General features: G+C 36.8%; 1 protein-coding gene across 1 annotated transcript; it reads right to left on the minus strand.

Annotated features, from left to right (window-relative positions):
* Positions 1–5: 5 nt before the first annotated feature.
* Positions 6–18,892, minus strand: SERAC1 (serine active site containing 1; the record flags this gene model as incomplete). Its single annotated transcript, XM_079532833.1, has 17 exons — positions 6–142; positions 820–963; positions 1,452–1,634; positions 2,186–2,283; positions 4,625–4,725; positions 5,497–5,638; positions 6,435–6,585; positions 8,261–8,423; positions 9,811–9,924; positions 11,067–11,195; positions 11,715–11,836; positions 14,704–14,853; positions 15,826–15,915; positions 16,234–16,370; positions 16,709–16,745; positions 18,049–18,140; positions 18,831–18,892. The coding sequence occupies 17 exons, from the start codon at positions 18,890–18,892 to the stop codon at positions 6–8; spliced, it is 2,052 nt and encodes a 683-aa protein (XP_079388959.1).
* Positions 18,893–19,128: the final 236 nt, after the last annotated feature.

Here is a 19,128-nt window from a genome sequence, read left to right on the forward strand (position 1 = left end):
AAACCTCATTCCCCAAGGTCAGTGGCTAAAACATCCTGAATGAACTTCAGCGTACGCTGGTACAGGAAAGCATCCTTCTTCTTTGGCTTACAAATATTAAGATGATTTACATCCACTGGAATAAGTTCTCCAATACCTAACTCTGGGAGAGAGAAAAAAGAAGAAGAAATAATGATCACAGTTTGTAAGATTGGCTGGTCTGAAAAGCGCATCCTGCATTAGCAATTGCTCTCTCAGAAGCAATTCCCCGTCTGCCCTTTAACTGCTTTGGCTTGGTGATTTTTTAATGTGCTAAAAGCATCAATACCTGCTGTTAATAGTCTGATTGGCTAAACATTGCTCCAAAACCCATGCTGGTAAACCATTTGGTCCAGAGTTCTACTATCTTTATTAAGAATTCCTATTAGCAGTTTATTAATTTTTTTTTTCTTATTTTCTAAAGGATAACATAGCTGGAATTTGCAGGAGGCTCTGAAACACTATTTGGCCTAGCCATACAAAGACAATCAGTTGCTCATTATTAGAAAGGAAATGACTGTTACAATGTAACATCAGCCATGTGCCTAGTCAGCATTTTTTCAGTAAGCATTGTTGGCATTTGGAAAACTCAAAACTAAGCTGCTATCATAAACTACAAACACAGCTGCCTCCCATCTCAGCAGGCAGACTGTAGTTAAGTTTAAACAGCCAAAAGTTAAAACAAAAGCTCCAAACATAACAGATGTTTTTTCCAAGGTCTTCCTACCACCGAATCCCCATTATCAATGCCTACAGGAATATATATAAAATTAAAGAAAATTAAGTGACTATTTGACTTACTTGCTGACTCCAGGGGTACAACATGCAGTTTCAACATGCTGCCTATATGCGTTGGCAAGGTTTCTGCAAAACTCAGCACTGGAAATTTCTTATCTTTGGCAACAGACAGGAAGTCATCATTCAGCACCTTAAGGGCAGGAGAATCTGTGAAAGGATAATGTTATTTTTGCAGCTTTATCTTGAACAGAAAATTAGAACTTGTGTCTGCAAAACTACAGTCCCCATAAAGTGCTTTGGAAAAATCAAGAACTCCAGTAAAAAGGAATAGCATTCTGCTTGTAATTCCTTTTCCCAGCAATCATATGTAACATTTCTTTCTGCGTAACACAGAATTTATACAGAAGACAAAAATCTGAAGTCCAGCACACACTACTTTGCTAAATGACCTACACTACTCCTCTAAAAATTTGTTCTGATTCTCTTTCCCCCCTCCATGTCTGTAATTAAATAGAAAAGTTACTCTTGACAGTTCAAGCTACAACACTAAGCATAAGAAGGGCAGTTGTAGTTCTTATCCAGCTTTTTCTGATAGCGTGATTTAAAAAAATAAAAAAAAAAAAAAAAGGAAAAAAAGCATCATGAACAGATTAGCAGAGATCTCTACTGCTACATGGTAGCAAAGTGTGACATACCCTTGCTGAGTTCTTTAACTTCCACAGAAGGGAAGAGAAGATATCTGGCATTTATGGAATATTCAGCCAGCTGGGAGCCATGGTGAGGTACACTATAAAATATGATTCCTCTCGTGTTGTTTACAATTTTACCCATTTCTGGATTCTTGGAAGCATCCACCAGCATCTTTTTCACTAGAAGACCTGGCAAGAGAAACTGAATTAATGCACTGATTTAAACCACTGTGAAAATAATGATGGTGCCATATTAGCCACGAAGCAACTAACCATATTCTTGCCTCATTTGATTAATCCTTAGCGTGTCGAATACGTCAGATCAAGTTGGAAAAAACAACTGAGGCATTAAAATAAAATGTTAATTGAACAGCATAAATCCAAGTCTATAGACTTTTTAATTTGCTTTTAGCGTTGCTAATGACATCTAACATATGCCAGATGATGGAGAAAACTCTGCCTCTGAATTTCCACTTGCATGAATTTCAATTCATTGATTTTATGTTTCTGAATCAACACGGTACAAACAAACAGGAATAAAAATCCATTCCAAATGCGTGTGCTACTGCAAACAACACACCAGGAAAACAGAAATCTATTTTACATTTTCAGATCTTTGCAAGCGTTGTACACAGGCCATTCAGAACAACCGCCTTTCAAAATGAATTTGGTTCCAGTCTCATTCTGAAACGTAACAGCAGATAAATCAAAGCATTCTGCCAGACAGGCACTGCGCTCACCGCCCATGCTGTGTGACACCCACACCACGGGTCTCTCTCCAATCCCAGCAGCTCTGAGCTTCTCCAGAAGCTCGTTGCTCCTGTAAGCAATAGATGTCCTGCAATGGATAAACAAACACAAGCACAAAGGAACATGGTAAGCTGAACACCAGACTTAAAGGGAATAAACTTTCAGCGCTGGAGTTTTATGAAAGTGAATTCAGTAAATAAAACATTGATTACTTAATTGTTGCTGCTACACTGAAAACTAAAGATGTCAAGAACCTTTTAAGGTCAGCTTCACAAGGGCAATAGCAATTGAAATGAGTTCAGTTTCTTGGTCTTGCTAGAAATTGCTATTTTAATTTCACTTATCAGTTACTGCCCTTAGTTTTAGTTCTGCAAATCATATCTTCTAAATGAAACCATTTTCACATGTTTACAAAATTATATTTTCATTTTACCAAAGCACCATCAGTGCATAATAAACTTTATGCCCTGAAACAAGAACATATGTAAATACCTGACAAAAATGTACTTTGCTAAACAGTGCTCAAGTTGTAAAGCAAAGTTGTTCAGGAAATGAATAAGTGCATTATCATCCAATGTGTTAAAAAAAAAAAAAAATTAAATCACAAATTACATCAGTTATAATTTTTCAAATAATTATTTCCAAATGCTTGGTATTAAAGTAGTATAAAAACATAATGATTTCGATTTCAATTTGAAGAATGAAGAGGTCAAATTCTGGAAAGGATAGGCTACATGTTAAAGGCTACAAATGAATCTGTGGTAGAATCAAACCAAAATTGATCCCAATTCCCAGACTAAGCTTGAAAGAGTGAAATGATTACTCCTTGTGGCACAATAGGAATCACAGAAGACTCTTTGATAACGAAACCTCAGGATATTGGGGCAACCACTGTGCAAAGCCTAATTCACTTCATCTCTGTTGGGTCCAAGCATTATCACTAGAAACAGCTTTCAGATAATACAGATGAAAAGGATACTCAAACCTGTCTTTTCATCTGAGCAATATGCTTTAAGATTGCTGAGGGACTTAACTCCCTTCTGAAACACTAGATGAGCCTATACTCTTACAGCAGTGATAAGGATCTGAGCGTCCAGCTACACTCCTGTTGCTGCTAGTTAAAATATCTTCAAATGTCTTTCACTTTTGATTAAGCACAACAAACTATAAAATAATCATACGCTATATGCATGGGTGAGCACATATTGCAGGTAATGCAGTTTTCCATTCTGTGATGAAAAATACGTTATCTTAAAATAAATGCATATGTATTTATTTATTTTTTGAATTTGCTTTCTTTATACATACTCGAGATGGATGTGGGGAAAAGGGTCTCTCATAGAGGTACCTATCTACACATTCATTACTGTCACTGTTCTGACTAACTTCGAATAGAGATACTGTCAGTCACATCTTCCTTGTCTTGCCCCAATTGCATGCTTTCTTTAATGCAATAATTGCATCATTTCTTTGTATGTCCGTCCACAAGGAGGAAAAATGAGCAAGTGCCAAGCTCTCAATCTTTTATACAAATTTTGTCCCCTACTCAAAACATAATTAATTTTCAGATTCTTAACCTGTCAGCAGTCACGCACGTGCCTTCGTGGAAGTATGCAAGTTGAATCTAGTTACATGCCTATGTGTAAAATGAATGGGAGGACTTGGATTACAATCAGATTCAAAGAGCACTGAAGTCAATTGCTGAGTCTAAAATCCATTCAAACCAAGTCATCTAAACTGTTTTTATGTTTTAGAAACAACATTTTTGGAGGAGGTGTCTTCTTCTGATCTAGCTGGCTCAGGCTCACTAAAGCACTGCTCCTGTGACAAGAGCAGTGGTTTTATTACACTATTTGACCAAAAAACAGTGTGGGCTGGAGACAATTTATTAATTCTTAATTTGTGCCTAAAACCTCTTCACTTGTTAGCTTCATAATGTATTGTGAAAGTCTAAATCTTAAAGAAGTTTCTGTAGCTCATCTACCAAAGACAAATGGCAATCTCTTCGCAGGGATTAACACTTCTGAATAGAACTATAAGCTTTGTTTTCCCGCGAATATCAAGTCACAATACAGCAAGTCTTCTGTTGTATTTACAAAGTACTGTTAGGCCATTTTAAGCTTAATAAATACTCCCCTGAAGAAGCAAAACTAATGTTATATCTAAATCAATAGACCACTTCAGTGCCTGAAGACCCTGAAGACAATGAAGACACATGAAGCAGTCTGTAAGAAATTAAGAATTTGAGTTAATCCATGAGGATATAAAGCTTGGGTAAACCATGACTTTAGCCAAGATTTTTCTAAATTTTATTTTCAAATACAACAAGAAAAGTTAATTTCACTGTTTCATTGTAAGTGATTCAAATAATTAGCTATATAGGTCATCCTCTTGTTCCCCCCTCCAAACTGCAGGCGTGTATTTGTTACCTGTGAGGCTCAACAGGACATTTTGCTTTCCAGTCACTCAAACGGGTGTCATATTCCACAGATATGATTCTAAGGGCAGGACAATCTGAAGCCAGCCATGTCTAAATAAAGAAAACCACCAAAAAGAGCTTATTACTGAAGTACTTGGAAAACTCTTACAAACACTTCAGCAACAATGGAGCAAAGCTGTTATTATGAATAGAGTATCAAGTACAATTTTTGTTCTTCACGAATCCTCGAATACATCTTACACCTGCACTGTTATTTTTTTGTTATTACAGACTGTCAATCTCTTGACAACTTCCTAATCAAAATGAAGGCAAAGGCTGGAATGGATTACTGATTTGTGCATTCCTGGCTCCCTCTCCTGGGCGGAACAACAATTACTGACGTGGCCAATGGGACTGATGGGTTGAAGTTTTGTAGATATACTTTGGTGTTTACATCAATGTGAGCTGCTTGAAGCAGTCATTACTTATATACCAATAATTTTTAGAAGGCAAACTGGAAAAAGTACTCAGGTACTCAGGTACTCAGACATTCATATAAGAAATTAAAAATGTGATTTCATGTTTTCGCAGTTACCATCTTTTTCTAAGCTGTAGAATTTCCTTTAAAAGAATGAGAGCATAAGGACAGCGTACATTGCCTCCTCTTACACTACCAGAAGAATGACACTGAGTGCATTAACTTTAGCAGAGATTTTCCTTTGCAAGCATAACCTGTTGAAAATTTCATTTTGCTAACAAAAACCATGTGAAGAACACAAAGTATGCTACTCCTAAAACAGATCAGAAGTCATCCAATTCTCTAGCCAGCTCTCATTAACAAAAAAACAGCAACCGTTCAAGAAAATGGTACTGTCTTTTTACCTTTGGCCAGCACTGGCTGTATTCCTCCTGCACTTCTGAAGCCTTTTTATCCACAGGTTGGTCAATGTCTTGCTGTCTCCAGGTTTTAAACGCTGCTCCCAGAAGACCATGAACAAAAAGGATGTCTGCTCTGATGGGCTGACTGACATAGAAAGGAATTTGTAGAAGACAGATGACAGATATTCTTTCAGCAAATTAAATTTAGACAGAACTCTTAACATGGGTGATATCAAAATGCTATTTTGAACACTGTACATGGTTTCTTGTATTATGGACAACATGCCATGACACTGCATGATATTTCACAGAGGATACTCAGATCAAGATGAAAAACACAGATTCGCCCATAAGAGAGATCTAGACAGAAGTATGTAAAGTACCAAGCTCTTGTCTCATATTCTTCCATAATGGAAAACAATATTCTTTCCCCTTACTATTAATGCAGCTTGGTGAGACCTTTACTGTCTGATTCCACCATTTCCACTAACACAAACGGCCCCAAGGGTAGTTGCTGCTAAGTGACATACCATGTTGGAGACTGCTTCAGTCCCAGATAAATGTTCTTGGAAAAGAAAAAAAGAAAGCCTCAGCTTCTTTCACTGCAGCTGAGGACAATGGGCTGCTATCAGCAGAATAACTGCTAGGCATCATATCCCAAGACACACCAGTACAAAGGCTGCAAAACCATAATTCATGTAATGGTTTGCATTTTCCAAGCAATACAGGAACACTCTTTTCATTGCTACGGACAGCTCCGAGCACTCCTGCTGTTCTCACATTAGAGGATCTACATTCAGTCCAGTCAATCCATCAAGAACCAGAGGAGCAGGTAACAAAAGTAGAGCTGCACTCTGAAACCATTCTTCTGAATTTTTGTAACTGAAAATTACAGAAAATAACTCAAATTACAGCATGCACAGTTTCTCCTTCTGCATTACCTGCTACGATACTGTGGATGTAAGACATAAACACCATCTGGATACTTTTCTTGCACTGTGTCCCTGTCTAGGTTAGCCAAAGCTCTGGATGCATGAGAAGACTGAATGACATGCGGGGATTTCATTACTTCAGCAAGTACAGAAACCCAACCTACGTTGAAAAAATAAAGCGTCAGAAACATCATCCCAACAAGAAAATTCACAAACATCATCCTTCACAGCAGTAATTGTGAAAATGGGCATTAAAACGTAAGAATGGCAATATCAAAACAAATTACTTCAACCCACTTCTCTTTACTGCAGGAAAGCCACTGCTGGATAAGTGGAAATGGCAAAATTAAAAAATTCAGAGTGGTGAGGAGGAAATGTTGAATTACTGCTATTCAGATTATAACGTGAAGCAGAACCCCTTCCCAGAAGGAAAACAAAGTGTATCAGCAGGTCAGAGCAGCAGTCGGACAGAGAACACATCTTGATTCTCTTTCTGCAGCCAAGATTCAAAAAATGCAGTGATAAGGAATGTTCCAGAGAGAAAATGGAAGTCAAAGCACAGGAAAGAAAGGGAACAGCACACAGGAATAATGGCAGGCAGAAAAATTGATGATTGCTCTGAAGAACAACTTCTAATTTTAAATTCCAGAGTGCAAAAACATTTATGTAATTAAAATTCTCCCGCTATTCTACAACAAAACAAAAACCAAACAATTCTGTTTACACTTGAGAAACATAAAAGAATAGCTGACAGAACACATTCCTCAACTTAAGTCATAGCTACCTCAAGAAAAAATAAACACTTCACAGACTCTTACCTAAAAATGAAACTTACTGTTTCTTAGACATGGATGAGGCTGCTCACAGAGTCCTGAGACATGCAAAGGAATGAATACATACATACACACACACACACACAACGAACATTTAAATACTTTTAGAGAAAACTGAGTCAGAATGATTGTAAGGATCTGTGATGAATGAGGAAAAACCTTTAAAATCCAAGCAGATAAGAAACAACTGAATATTCAGAGCATACATACATACAAGAACAAACGGGAAAAGTGTGCAAATTTGACAACAAAAATCTATGAAGAAAAATTTCTCAAATTAAACTTGCTGGCAGAGCGGACTGAAGCGCTGTTAAAGATCTGGTGGAAAACTTCCTCAGCAAGCGCTAGCTGGGAAAGGGTTGGCCTGCAGACTGGAGCAGCTGTGAGGATCTGATGCATAAGCAGCATGAACAGCAGGATGCGAGGGCACCCACAGGCACCAGAAGCTGTGTGAGTTCATCTCTGCCTCCTGCCACTGTTATTTGTTCTTAGTTACTAGCTTGACACAAAGCAAGGGAGAGTGGGAAGGCATGTTTTATTTTATTCCAAAACATAAAGACACAAAGTTCCTTCATGAGACTAAAACACAGTAAAGTTGGAAAAAAAAAAGATCAATAATGCAGATGGTCTGTGAGAGTAGGAAATTCAGAAGATTTCTGTCAGTAATTTGAACTAAATATCAGAAGTCCCAATTTTCACCATCCTTCAAAGACTTTCAGTGCCTCTAGCTCTGACACACATCAGCTAGACAACGCATGTAAGTTTTTAAACCAAAGCTGTCTAAACTATTTATGTTTTATTTAACAACAACAACAAAAAAAGGCACAAACTAACAAAAAAAAACAAGAAAAAAAAATATACATGCATACAAAACATACATATAAAAACCAGAACACTACCACAGTCCCTTACATTTTACAATAGCACTGAATCCAGTGAAAAATTTAGAATATAGAACTGGCAGTCTGGCATTCAGGCTGCTTGCACTTGCTTTCCTTTTACCTGCACGTACTATGGATGAATGAAGACGTTCATCCAAAGCCATATTTCCAATAATGCGGATTATGTTTCTCTGTATTTTTGCAGAATCTTTACGGAGCTGGTATATCCTCTGCAGCAGCTGAAGGCCGCCCTGAGCTTCAATTTTATCACAGTGAGATGAAACCTAGCATCATACAGTACAATGACAATAAGTAGATGTTCTGCAAAAGCTTCTTGGTGATGCTGTTAATACAGAAAGTAGTTTTATGAGCTGATATGATATGGCCCTTATTACATAAGAGTTCTTATTCATTTAGTATTTATTATTCCCTATTCCAAGATGAAGGAAATATTTTAATGTGTTGAGTGCATGATATCTATGAATTGACAACCTGAAAGATGCTGAGAATCATCACTATACTCTCCTTCACATCAGAGGAAAATGACATTGATATCCATTTGGCATGACCAACTTACAAGTGACATTCAAGAGTCTAAACAGGACAGCTGCCTGCACTTGTTCAAGCACTGCCAATTGAAGCCTCTTACTGCCTACCAGCTAAAGTGAAATTGCTAGCATACCTCCTCTTCGAAATATACAGACATTGTTACTCTTCTAATAACATCACTATTTTTACTGATCTAAAGGGCAACAATAGATTCTAGTTCAAGAAGATGAACACAGACAGATCAGTAGTAGTGTCAACACCAATAGCGACCAAATGCTTGTGACTTGAACGTATTTACAGTGCTTAAAAATGTACTGTGGTCATGAAACTGCTATGTCCTCAGGTATGAAGCTTTTAGCAAAGACAGAGGCATTCTGTGTAAGTACAGTCACAACTTGATTGAATGGAAAATCTAGAATGTAGAAAATCCTTACTACGTGAGAATTTCTATGCATATGGAAGTTGTGAAAGGAATACTAGCAAACTACACTTTATCCATCCCTACTACAAATAACAATTTAGTATTCTCAATACTATCTTTCAATGTTCAGGACTTCTGAGAAATTAAAGAACTTTCACAGGATAATTAGTAATAATAACAGAGGCTGTATGGTCACTGTTGAGACACAGCCTGAACCACTGATTGAGCACCTGGGGAAAGGACCCACTCAGCCCTGACAGCACAGATGAAGGCAATTCAGCTGTGTGAAGGGGTGGAGCCTGGCTGCACCCTCTTAGACCTTATTTAAGGGCTGACTGCCAGTATGGAAGGATTTCTGGTTACAAATCCTGCCCTTGGAGAGCCCAGATCTTCAGAGACAGGTGAGCACTTTTTCTTTTCCTTTGTAACACCTTTCCACTGTGCTAGTCCCTTTGTCATTACACTTCTTGTACCACAATTCCACCTGTTTAGCTTTCTGATTGTTACAGAGGCACTTGATATCAGAAAAATGAGTTTGTTATGCTTCCTTATGATTCATATCAGTCTCAGTTCTCTGAAAGCTCTTGCAAAACGGACAGCAGCTAGGAGACAAGAAAATGGCAACTCAGTCCCAATATATGACCGCCTTAGAAAAGAGTATTTATAAATGTTTTCAGTTGTAGTTTAAAACAGACAGTTACCTTAGAATGTTGCACTAAAGCTTGCAAGCAAAAGAGTTCTACTGTCTCTGAAGGAACTTTACCCAAAGTCTCACAGTATGGAAGTCCATTTCCCCCAAAACACCATAAGCCTCCCTGAAAGGAGAAATAGTAAAAATGATGCTATGTTCCAAACGGCTACATAAAATAAGCATTTCTAAACTAGAATGCTACGTGTGTAATGTTCTATAGAGATCTCTTTAAAGAGAGCTCAGCATGTATGAATTTAAGTGTATAAATTATATAGCAGCACACTATAAAATGGCCTACTATTTTTTATTAAACAAATTTTCAGACAGAAGCTTCCATAGTCTATTAACTTCAAAACACACAATAAAGGGGGAAAATGCAGGGTTCTTATGTTAATTAATGTAATCTCTTAAAACTGTTTCCTTGAGGATAAGGAAGCAAGAATCAGCCTTAATTTAGACTTCCAGAGTTGGGAGGGGAAAAATAAATAAATAAATAAATGGGGAAAAGAGAAAATAAGGTATTTGACACTTAGCATAGTGCCAAGAGGTCAGTCTGTCTCTACCATACAGCAGGAAGACCAGCAAAACTTTAAGAAGGAATAATTTTCTAGGACAGTGCAATTAGTCAAAATGTTTCCAAGAGTGGTCTTACAAGTGCTCTTTCTGTAGCAAGACCTCTTGTTGTGTAAACAATGGAATCCCCATGTGAAAACATTACACTTCCTTGTGTCTTAGGGAATAAAGAGTTATTGAACTCTGAAATCTCTAAATAAACCCTGCTAAGCAACATTATGACAGTACTTTTTTTTTATTATAACTTTCAAAAGTAAGAGTCACTGATTATAAAAATCAATCGACTTAGGTTTTGGCAACAGTGACATGTTACAGGAATGTATTTCCATGTAATAAACAGTTCATGACCATAGGCAGCAATTAGTTTGATAGTAAGATGTCAAGAAGGTTTAGTAATCTCAGCAGATGAAATGTGAAAAATCTCTTTATGAAGACTGTGAGAGATAAGATATGTCTTTACTTACAAGCCTTCCCACAAAGCAGGTATCTCTTGCTAAACCAACTAGTACAGTTAAGAAAGATAAAGAAGCTTTCAAGCATGTGGTCTGTATGTAGAAGAGCTTATACTAAGTTGTAATGTAACAAAGACTGCATTTTTTTCACTTATAAAGCTGAAAAATATAGAAATAGGTATGTATCTTTATCCTCTGAATAAAGAAACCAAATAGTTCCAGTCTGTAAGTGGGAACTCACCCTCTGTGCAGCAAGAGTCTGACTACTTTCACGTAAAGCAAGAGATGTGAAGTACTGGACACATGGATCAAGGCCAGACTGAGGTAAAGAAACCAAGAGCAAGCGAAGCTCATCTTCTATGAGATAATCCTGTGAGAAGTAAACACAGTTTTTAAATCTACTCTTTTAAATTCTGAAACAAAACACAATATGGAAGAAAATAAAGATCTTAAATAAATGAAGAAGCTACATTAGTAAAGCCAAAACTTCAGTGCTCTGCAATTTGGGTTTAGTAGTTACTCTTGTAAAAACTCTGGGAGTGATTAATACTAAAACCAGCCACCTGAGTGATGAAAAGTAAGCTTTAAGCTTCGTGCTTTAGTGGCCTTTTCCTAATATTTCCTTATACACACTGTGACTTGTACAAATTACATTGTGTAATTTGGACATACAGTCAAACAATAATCAAACTCCTATCTTCAGCTCTTTGCATCACATAATTCACTAATACAGATACTCCAGAGGTACATTACAGATTGATGTTTTGGTTTTCATTTTAGTACTCACTCTTTACTTTTGAAGAATTCTATTTTAGTATGGTCACTAACAATGGAAGTAGTAAACACAAGTAAGCAAAAATCAGCTGGTGTCTTCTTTCCATTTACTTACATTTTTCATTTTTGGCAGTGTTGGTGGAGGCAGGAAAAAGCGAAGGTCGATATCTTTGGATCGAGCCAAACCTATAGCGGTCCTTTGATCACAGGTTTGGGCAACAGTACCATACTGATAATCTGCAGTACAAGAACTCCAGCATTAAGGTTAAAACTGATAGTAAATATTTCATTTGGCTTTAAATTTCTGATTTCTTTTTTGAGTTGAAAAGAATAACTTTTCTGCAGTCTCCTTAATAAGCCTTGACTCTATAGTCACAAATTCCAAAAGGTAAAAATAGCAGTTGTTAGACTCAGCACTGTGCTGAAACAAAATAGACCTGTGCACTAATTGTTGATTACAAATCAGTTAAATAAAGATTCTTATGTGAGTTGAACAAATGCAAAGGCAAAAGCTGAGTATTGCTACTGTGAAAAGAATGCAAGAACTATAAATTCAAGCCTAAACCTTATTTTTTTCCTTCATACAATATTAACCCAAGTTCTAAGCAGAAATGCTGCCAAGATGTGGGCATGAACTTTAAATGATACCAAAAGCTTTGCTTCTACAAAGTTTTTAAAGTAAAAAAAAAAAAGAGGTAACCTTAGACCATGCAAGACAACATCACTGTACAAGTAGCCTTTCCTTACTGAAGCACTTGCTGTCTTTGCAATAAGGACTTTAAGACACCCTACTGAAGGGAAAACAGATTTAAATAATACTTAATTTTCAAAACCTATCTATTTTACAGCTGGGGAAATTAAAAGGCACATACTGAAATTAGTGTCAAACTGAAGGAAAAGACAATATTGAAGTGGATCAACAACTCGCTATAAAAGTGTTTTTATCCTCATTACTGTTATACATCTCGTGAACAAAAATGACAGGCTACTTAAAAGAGGCTTCACAATCACAGACCAGGCATCATTTTTCCTTGGTGCAGATCACTTGCAGCCACAAACTGATGTCACTGAAGCTGTGCTTTGGATGAGCAGGACGCAGTATTTATGATAATGCATGCTGAACAATTTGGTTCTAGCTGTGAAAAGGTAGCACATTTCCAGTCCAGATCTTTGCTGGAATGAGTTTTGCAATATCAGAGTAAAATAAACCCGCTTTCTTTATGAGGTAGTTGGCAAGAATTATTACTGCCTGTAAAACATCCAAATACTGCAGCAATTAGTATTATAGAGAAAAGGATATAACAAAGAGCAACTAAATTCCCACATACTGGCCATCTTATGCACTGAATGATACAGGAGGTCTGCAGGGAAAGAAGCCTCAGAAAATCTGCTGGCAGTCTTCCCACGTGAAAGTAAGATGGCCATTACTGAACTGTTACACACAGCTTCAGTGTAGGTACATCTGCCTTTCAAATGTTTTCAAATATGACTTTTTATGTAAACAATTTGAGATAATTAGAGTTTGAAAGAGGCAGTCTGAAGCAACACACATTCTACTGTGTGGAATTGTACAAAATGTCAACTGACTCTACTACCAGGATAATCAGAGTGGATTAGAGTGCTACCTAGTTTACACAGACTAGTGATGGAGTGGAGAAAAGGGTGTATATGTATACCCTTTACTTGGAAGTTCAAGGACACTTGCTGCTTTAAGAAGAGAGAGGACTCAAGAACCTTAAGTTCTATACCATGCTTTATAATATGATTTACAAGATACTGAAGTAGGTAACTGTAGTGGAAATGCATGTCTTGTCTGAAGCAGTGATTGAGCACCTGGTGGGAAGGCAGGGCCAACCCAGGGGAGCTCAGGTGCATGCAATGCCCTGAGTGACTGGAAGGGGTGGAGTCATGATCCAGCCCTTCCCAGATCTCATTTAAGAGCTGGCAGTGGAGGTGAGGGCATCTCTTGCTGGAGATCTCTGCCTACTTGAGACTGGCCTTCCAAAGGTAAGCAGCTCTTTTCCTTCATTTCTGCAGCTGCTACACTTAGGCTCATTCTCATTTGCTGCAGTCAAAGACTTTGCCACTCTGCTATTATCACAGTACTTTCCATCCCATTATGGCATTATAATAACAAAGGGGGAAAAGAACATAAAAGAGAAGCAGATTTCCCTATTTACAGATAAGTGTATGACATGTAATGTACTAATAATGTAACTGATGATACCGCAGCATTAAATCAAAGTAGTTTTTTTTTCTGTGGGATAAATCTGTGAAAAGTTAAAAATCATTAGGATGTTTCAGTATTAAGGTAACAGTAACAATTAGGACAGAAAATGGCTTATAAATAATGTTTGTGTGTGTGCAAGTCCTCTACTTCTAGTTTGTCACCGCTGCCTTGTTGTGGTTACCTACCATTTCCTAACCAATCTTTAACTGAACCATAGCCTTAAACCCCTTTCCAGCAGAGCCTTACAATGATTAGTACCAGAAGCAGTACTATTCTTAACAGCTTTAAAAGGCCAATGAACCAGAACTGCTCTCCAGCAGTAAGACAGCATCATACTAAATGGTGGTCCTGATAATCTAGTGGGGAAGCAGAGGGAGGCCCACACTGCAGCTGTGCTTTGAGTGTATGGTAACTGCTGAGTCATGGCCTGAACCACTGATTGAGCACTTGGGGAAAGGACCTGGTCAGCCCTAAGAGCACAGATGAAGGCCTACAGGTTCATTTAAGGGTTGACTGCCATTGTGGAAGGATCTGTTTCTGGAGATTCCTCCTTTGTGGAGTTTTCTGTGAGCCTATCTTTGGAGATGTGTGAGCACCTTTCTTCTTCCTGTGTAACACCATTCCATTCATGCTAATTCCTTTGCTATTATATTCCTGTATTGCCCCTCCAGTGTGTTGATCTTTCTGATCATCACAACGAGGAAGAGTATTAGGAACAAAAAATTGCTTGCAATGTTAAAAAAAAAAAAAAAAAAATATATATAATAAAAACCTGATTCTGGTCCAAATTACACTTCTTTCAGCTACTAGCAATTTTTTCAGGGCAGCAGCAGATAATGGAGACATGGTTGCATTTTTTGTAGATGAATTGAACTATACCAGCATACATTACCATGCCAGTGAGTGTTCTTTGCCAGCTCTTGCACAGCCTGCAGTCGGACCTCTTTGTCTTCTGACTGAGTCCTTTTTAAGAGGAGCCATAAAGCACATTCATGATCTTCTCCATCAAATGTACTAAAGTGCTCTTTAGCAGAAAACAAATGAAACCCAAGTTATTCCTAATGAGCATTTTAACAGGCGAGCTTCCATTTCACTGAATTAAAAAGAAATGATCTGTTCCTTTTAGTACTTCAGTATTAGTTGTTAAAGTATTTCTCTGAATTACTATTAACAACTAATTGGTGCAGTAAAATAGGACAGAATGACACCCACAACCTCCCTGGGCAGCCTGGGCCCACGCCTCACAGAATCATGGAATCATAGGGATTGGAAGAGAGCTCGGTTTATCAACTGGTCCAATTCCCTGCTAAAGCAGGTTCCCATTATGTATTACACAGGAAAGCATTCAGGCAGGTGTTGAGTATCTCCACAGAAGGACTCCGCAACCTCTCGGGGCATCCTGCTCTGTGAGACCCAAGTCAAGAAGTTCTTTTTCATGTTCATATGGAACTTCCTGTGTTCCAGTTCATGCCCTTTGTCCCTTGTCCAGTTGCTGAGCACCACCAAAAAGAGCTTGGACTCATTTAATTGACACTCATCACCCTCAAGGTAAAGAATTTGTTCTTAATATCTAATCTGAATCTATTCTCTTTCAGTTTGAAACTGTTACCCCTTGTTCTATTAATATAGCTTTTGAAAAAAAAAAAAAAAAAAAAAACAAAGAAACAAATTCCTTTGATACAAAAAAAACTTTGGTATCAAATATTAACTCAGTACTGTAAGCTTCACTTCCCATCTGAAATGGGAAAAAAAATAAATCTTCATTTATTCTTCAAATCTCTTCTTAAACATTACTTTTACTTACTTAAATACAGTTCTAATACACAGAAAGTTTTAATTCAGAAACTTACATTAAATGCTATTAGATAACATGTTCTGTTGTGTTTGAAACAGAGGAAATACTAAGTTCTTAAAAATAATTATTTTACTTTCTAAAAGTGCTTAGGTTTTAGATAGAGTACTATGCACAGGTACTACACATGCTTTTCACACCTACCATTGAAAGGTCTCCGGAAAACTTTAGCTTCTGTCTCGAGAATTTTCCTTACTGCTCTATGGATTTCTTTTCTGGCTTGGTATGTAATCCCTAAAAGAGCATTTTTAGGTTACTTAAGTTTGAAAGACTGATATGGCACGATATTTCAAGATTTCAAGATGCTGGCTAGTTGTTGGTTGTTTTTTTTTTTTTTTTTTTTTTTTTTTTTTAAGATATTCATATTTATACTTTATAAGGTAACTATATATACATATGGATATAGATCTCTTAAAAATAAATCAGGTGATGTTGTGAATATTATTTTTGTAACATATCCCAAAATGTATATTTCTGGATATACAAGTAAATTCCAGAAATACTGTATGCTGTTAACATTTTATTTTTGGATTCCAAACAATGACATCTTACCTTGATATTCATTTGGATTTCGAGAAGATGTACGTATATACACATGGGATTTAAGCTTTTCTTGATGTATAGCTTGAGTATCAATTTGCAGCAACTTCTTTAAGGACAAAACTTCATATGTAATGAATACAAAACCTCTTTAAATGAAAGAAAGCTGTGTATGAATACTATTGGAAAAAGAGGAAGATTACAACAAAAATATCTTAACAATCATTTTGGTATAAATCATCCTTTATTCATTAATTACAAATACCAGGTTTTACCAAACATATATAGAAGTCCATAGATTATATCAGTTTAGCACAGAAAAGAAACTCTCAAATAACTAAGAGTAAATCTACCAGAAGATATGATTCCAAATTACAGCCCACGATACCTAAACCCCTCAAATATTGTCACATTTTTGGAAAGTAACGTGAATTGAAGTTTTTACTGTATCCATAATTTACATATAAGCTTGCTAGTTAGAACTTACCCTAGTATAAGTGATCCAGTTACTTTTGCAATTTTTCCTTGAAAAATGAAAAAAGGACGTCAAAGAAAGTTGTGTGCATCAAGTCAATATAAACACATAACATGTGATAACCAGATGGTAAGAACTTCAGGTACTAAGGTTTTTTTCTATTTTTGTCTAGCTTTTGGAAAATCACTACTTAAAATTAAATAAGGTCTTGCTGGATTAGAATTTCCTGCTCTCTTAATCTAGGCAATGAAAGGTTTCCTACTGCTGCTATTTACTGTGAGTATTGCTACCTGTCAATTGCATTCATTCCCCAGCTGCAAGAATCAACAGGAAAAATTCTATTTATCTCACTAGCATTTGTTTGAACCTCCACATTACGCTAAGGAGTTAGCTTTTTCTTCTTGACTGGATATTCAGTGTATGTGAAAATCCCTGCAGAATCTCTCTGAGCAAAGATATTTTTCAAATAATTCCACTGAATCCGAACTTACAGAGCAAAGAGTTGAATTAACACCACTTGCAGCAACTTCTCTTTTAAATACAAGGATTCCTGTCCGATTTGAATTATTTGTCCTGAGTGAAGGTTGGCTGATTATCTGGACTTCGGGTTGTGAGTAAAGTGCAACACTACTGCTACGATAGCGGCAAGCCCAATGGAATGTATCTCACCTATCATGAATAATTGATTTTCCTCAGCATGAACCAGGAGGTTTGCCCTAGACCCACTGCCACAGCTTCTGCCTTTGCAAGACTTTAAGAATTGTGGCATGCAGACAAGAAGCAGTTACAAGCTGAAGAAATAACTGGCAAAGGGACAAAAAAAAAAACAAAAAACAATGCAATGATTCTGTGGAGCAGAAATAGAAATATCTTGTCTTTTAATCCAGGAAAGTACACCTTAGAACTGTAAGAATTTTCATTTTATACAAGATATTAAAGAAAGCAAGAAGATTGTAGAACTTAAAAAAAAAAAAAAAAAAGTAAAGGAGGAAGAAACAAAGTTTATTCAAGTGCTGCCCTGTTACTAACAGTTTATGGATGCGATGTTTTCATTGTGCTAATCATTAGGAAATGACCAAAGAAAAAAAAACATAAAAATGAGCTTAAAATAATTTAATGAGATTTGTATTTTGGTGGGACTCCCATCATCAGCATTATCTAGAATTATCATCATTACAATGCAAAGCAAGTCAGAAGCAGACATTCACTTTAGGAAAATAAAACTTTTCATCAGAAACTTTGCAGAGGTGTAGATCTCTTCTTGTCATTTAAGCATGCACAGTGTTACATCCACACAGACTCTTTCCTCTTTTAATAACACCTCTGATTGATACTTATAGAACTGTACTTACTTATATCATTCCACGATGGCTGTTTTTTGGTGGCTGGACCAGAAGTTCCTATTTGTCTACAGCAAAATATGCAGTAAGCAGCCACTGACATTCTCTACATTCAGAAAAAGAAAAAAAAAAAAGGATTTGGGAATTATAGTAGAAAACCTGTAGCCATTTTTCCCCATCTTTTTACATTCTGTGCCACATAAAACACTAAGTAAAAAAAAAAAAAAGTTATAAACTCCTGAATTTAGTAGTTTGCATTTTGATTACAATAAAAGCTTATAGAAGTGTTTTATGCAATTACGTATTTATGTTAATACTGGTAAGTATGTATCTCTGGCTACCTGCTCTGCTTTGGAGCCTTTTCTGATTTCCTCACTTAAATAGTCACATCCACGTGAAGACAGTGCTCAGTACAACACATGACTTAAAACAAGTTAGTAATCAACTGTTCATAATTCATTTCACCTTAACACCTAAGTCTTTTACACTGACTTAGCAGGCTCTAACAACTCATACAGATTGTTGGTGCTAGAAGGCAAATTGGATAACATTTGTCTTTTCTTGCTGACTTACACTGTAACACCACAGTTAATAAGGGATGTATTTTAGCATCTACACAATGAGATTTGATGAATGTATAGTTGTATGGGTGAAGTGTTAAGAAATGAGGCAATTTAGGACTTGTGAAGGAGCCAATTACTGTATCTACCACTCACGTCTATACATACTAGCACCTTTTTATATGTTAGCAACTATTACTACCTATACATTTTACCTATACACGAAAAGCCTACCTGAGGTTAGGACAGTGATCTAATTGGCTTTGGCTACCTACAGCACCAATCAAACTCTGCATTCTTTCTGCTGAAGGCTTCATCCAAACATTCAGACATATTTTCAGTGCAAGAATTACACTGGCTGGATATTCTGCAGAAGTAACTTGAAATTAAAACGTCATGATGTGACGTGAGCACTTGCATTACGATGCGCTGATAGAAACGTGAAGCCAGTCTGTTCAAACAGATGTGAATCACCCCCGTACTTATTTTGAAAATACAGATATTGAACATCTGCCTTGCCACAGTGACGATT

This window comes from Tetrao urogallus, assembly GCF_951394365.1.
Source record: "Tetrao urogallus genome assembly, chromosome: 2".
Classification (NCBI taxonomy): domain Eukaryota; kingdom Metazoa; phylum Chordata; class Aves; order Galliformes; family Phasianidae; genus Tetrao; species Tetrao urogallus.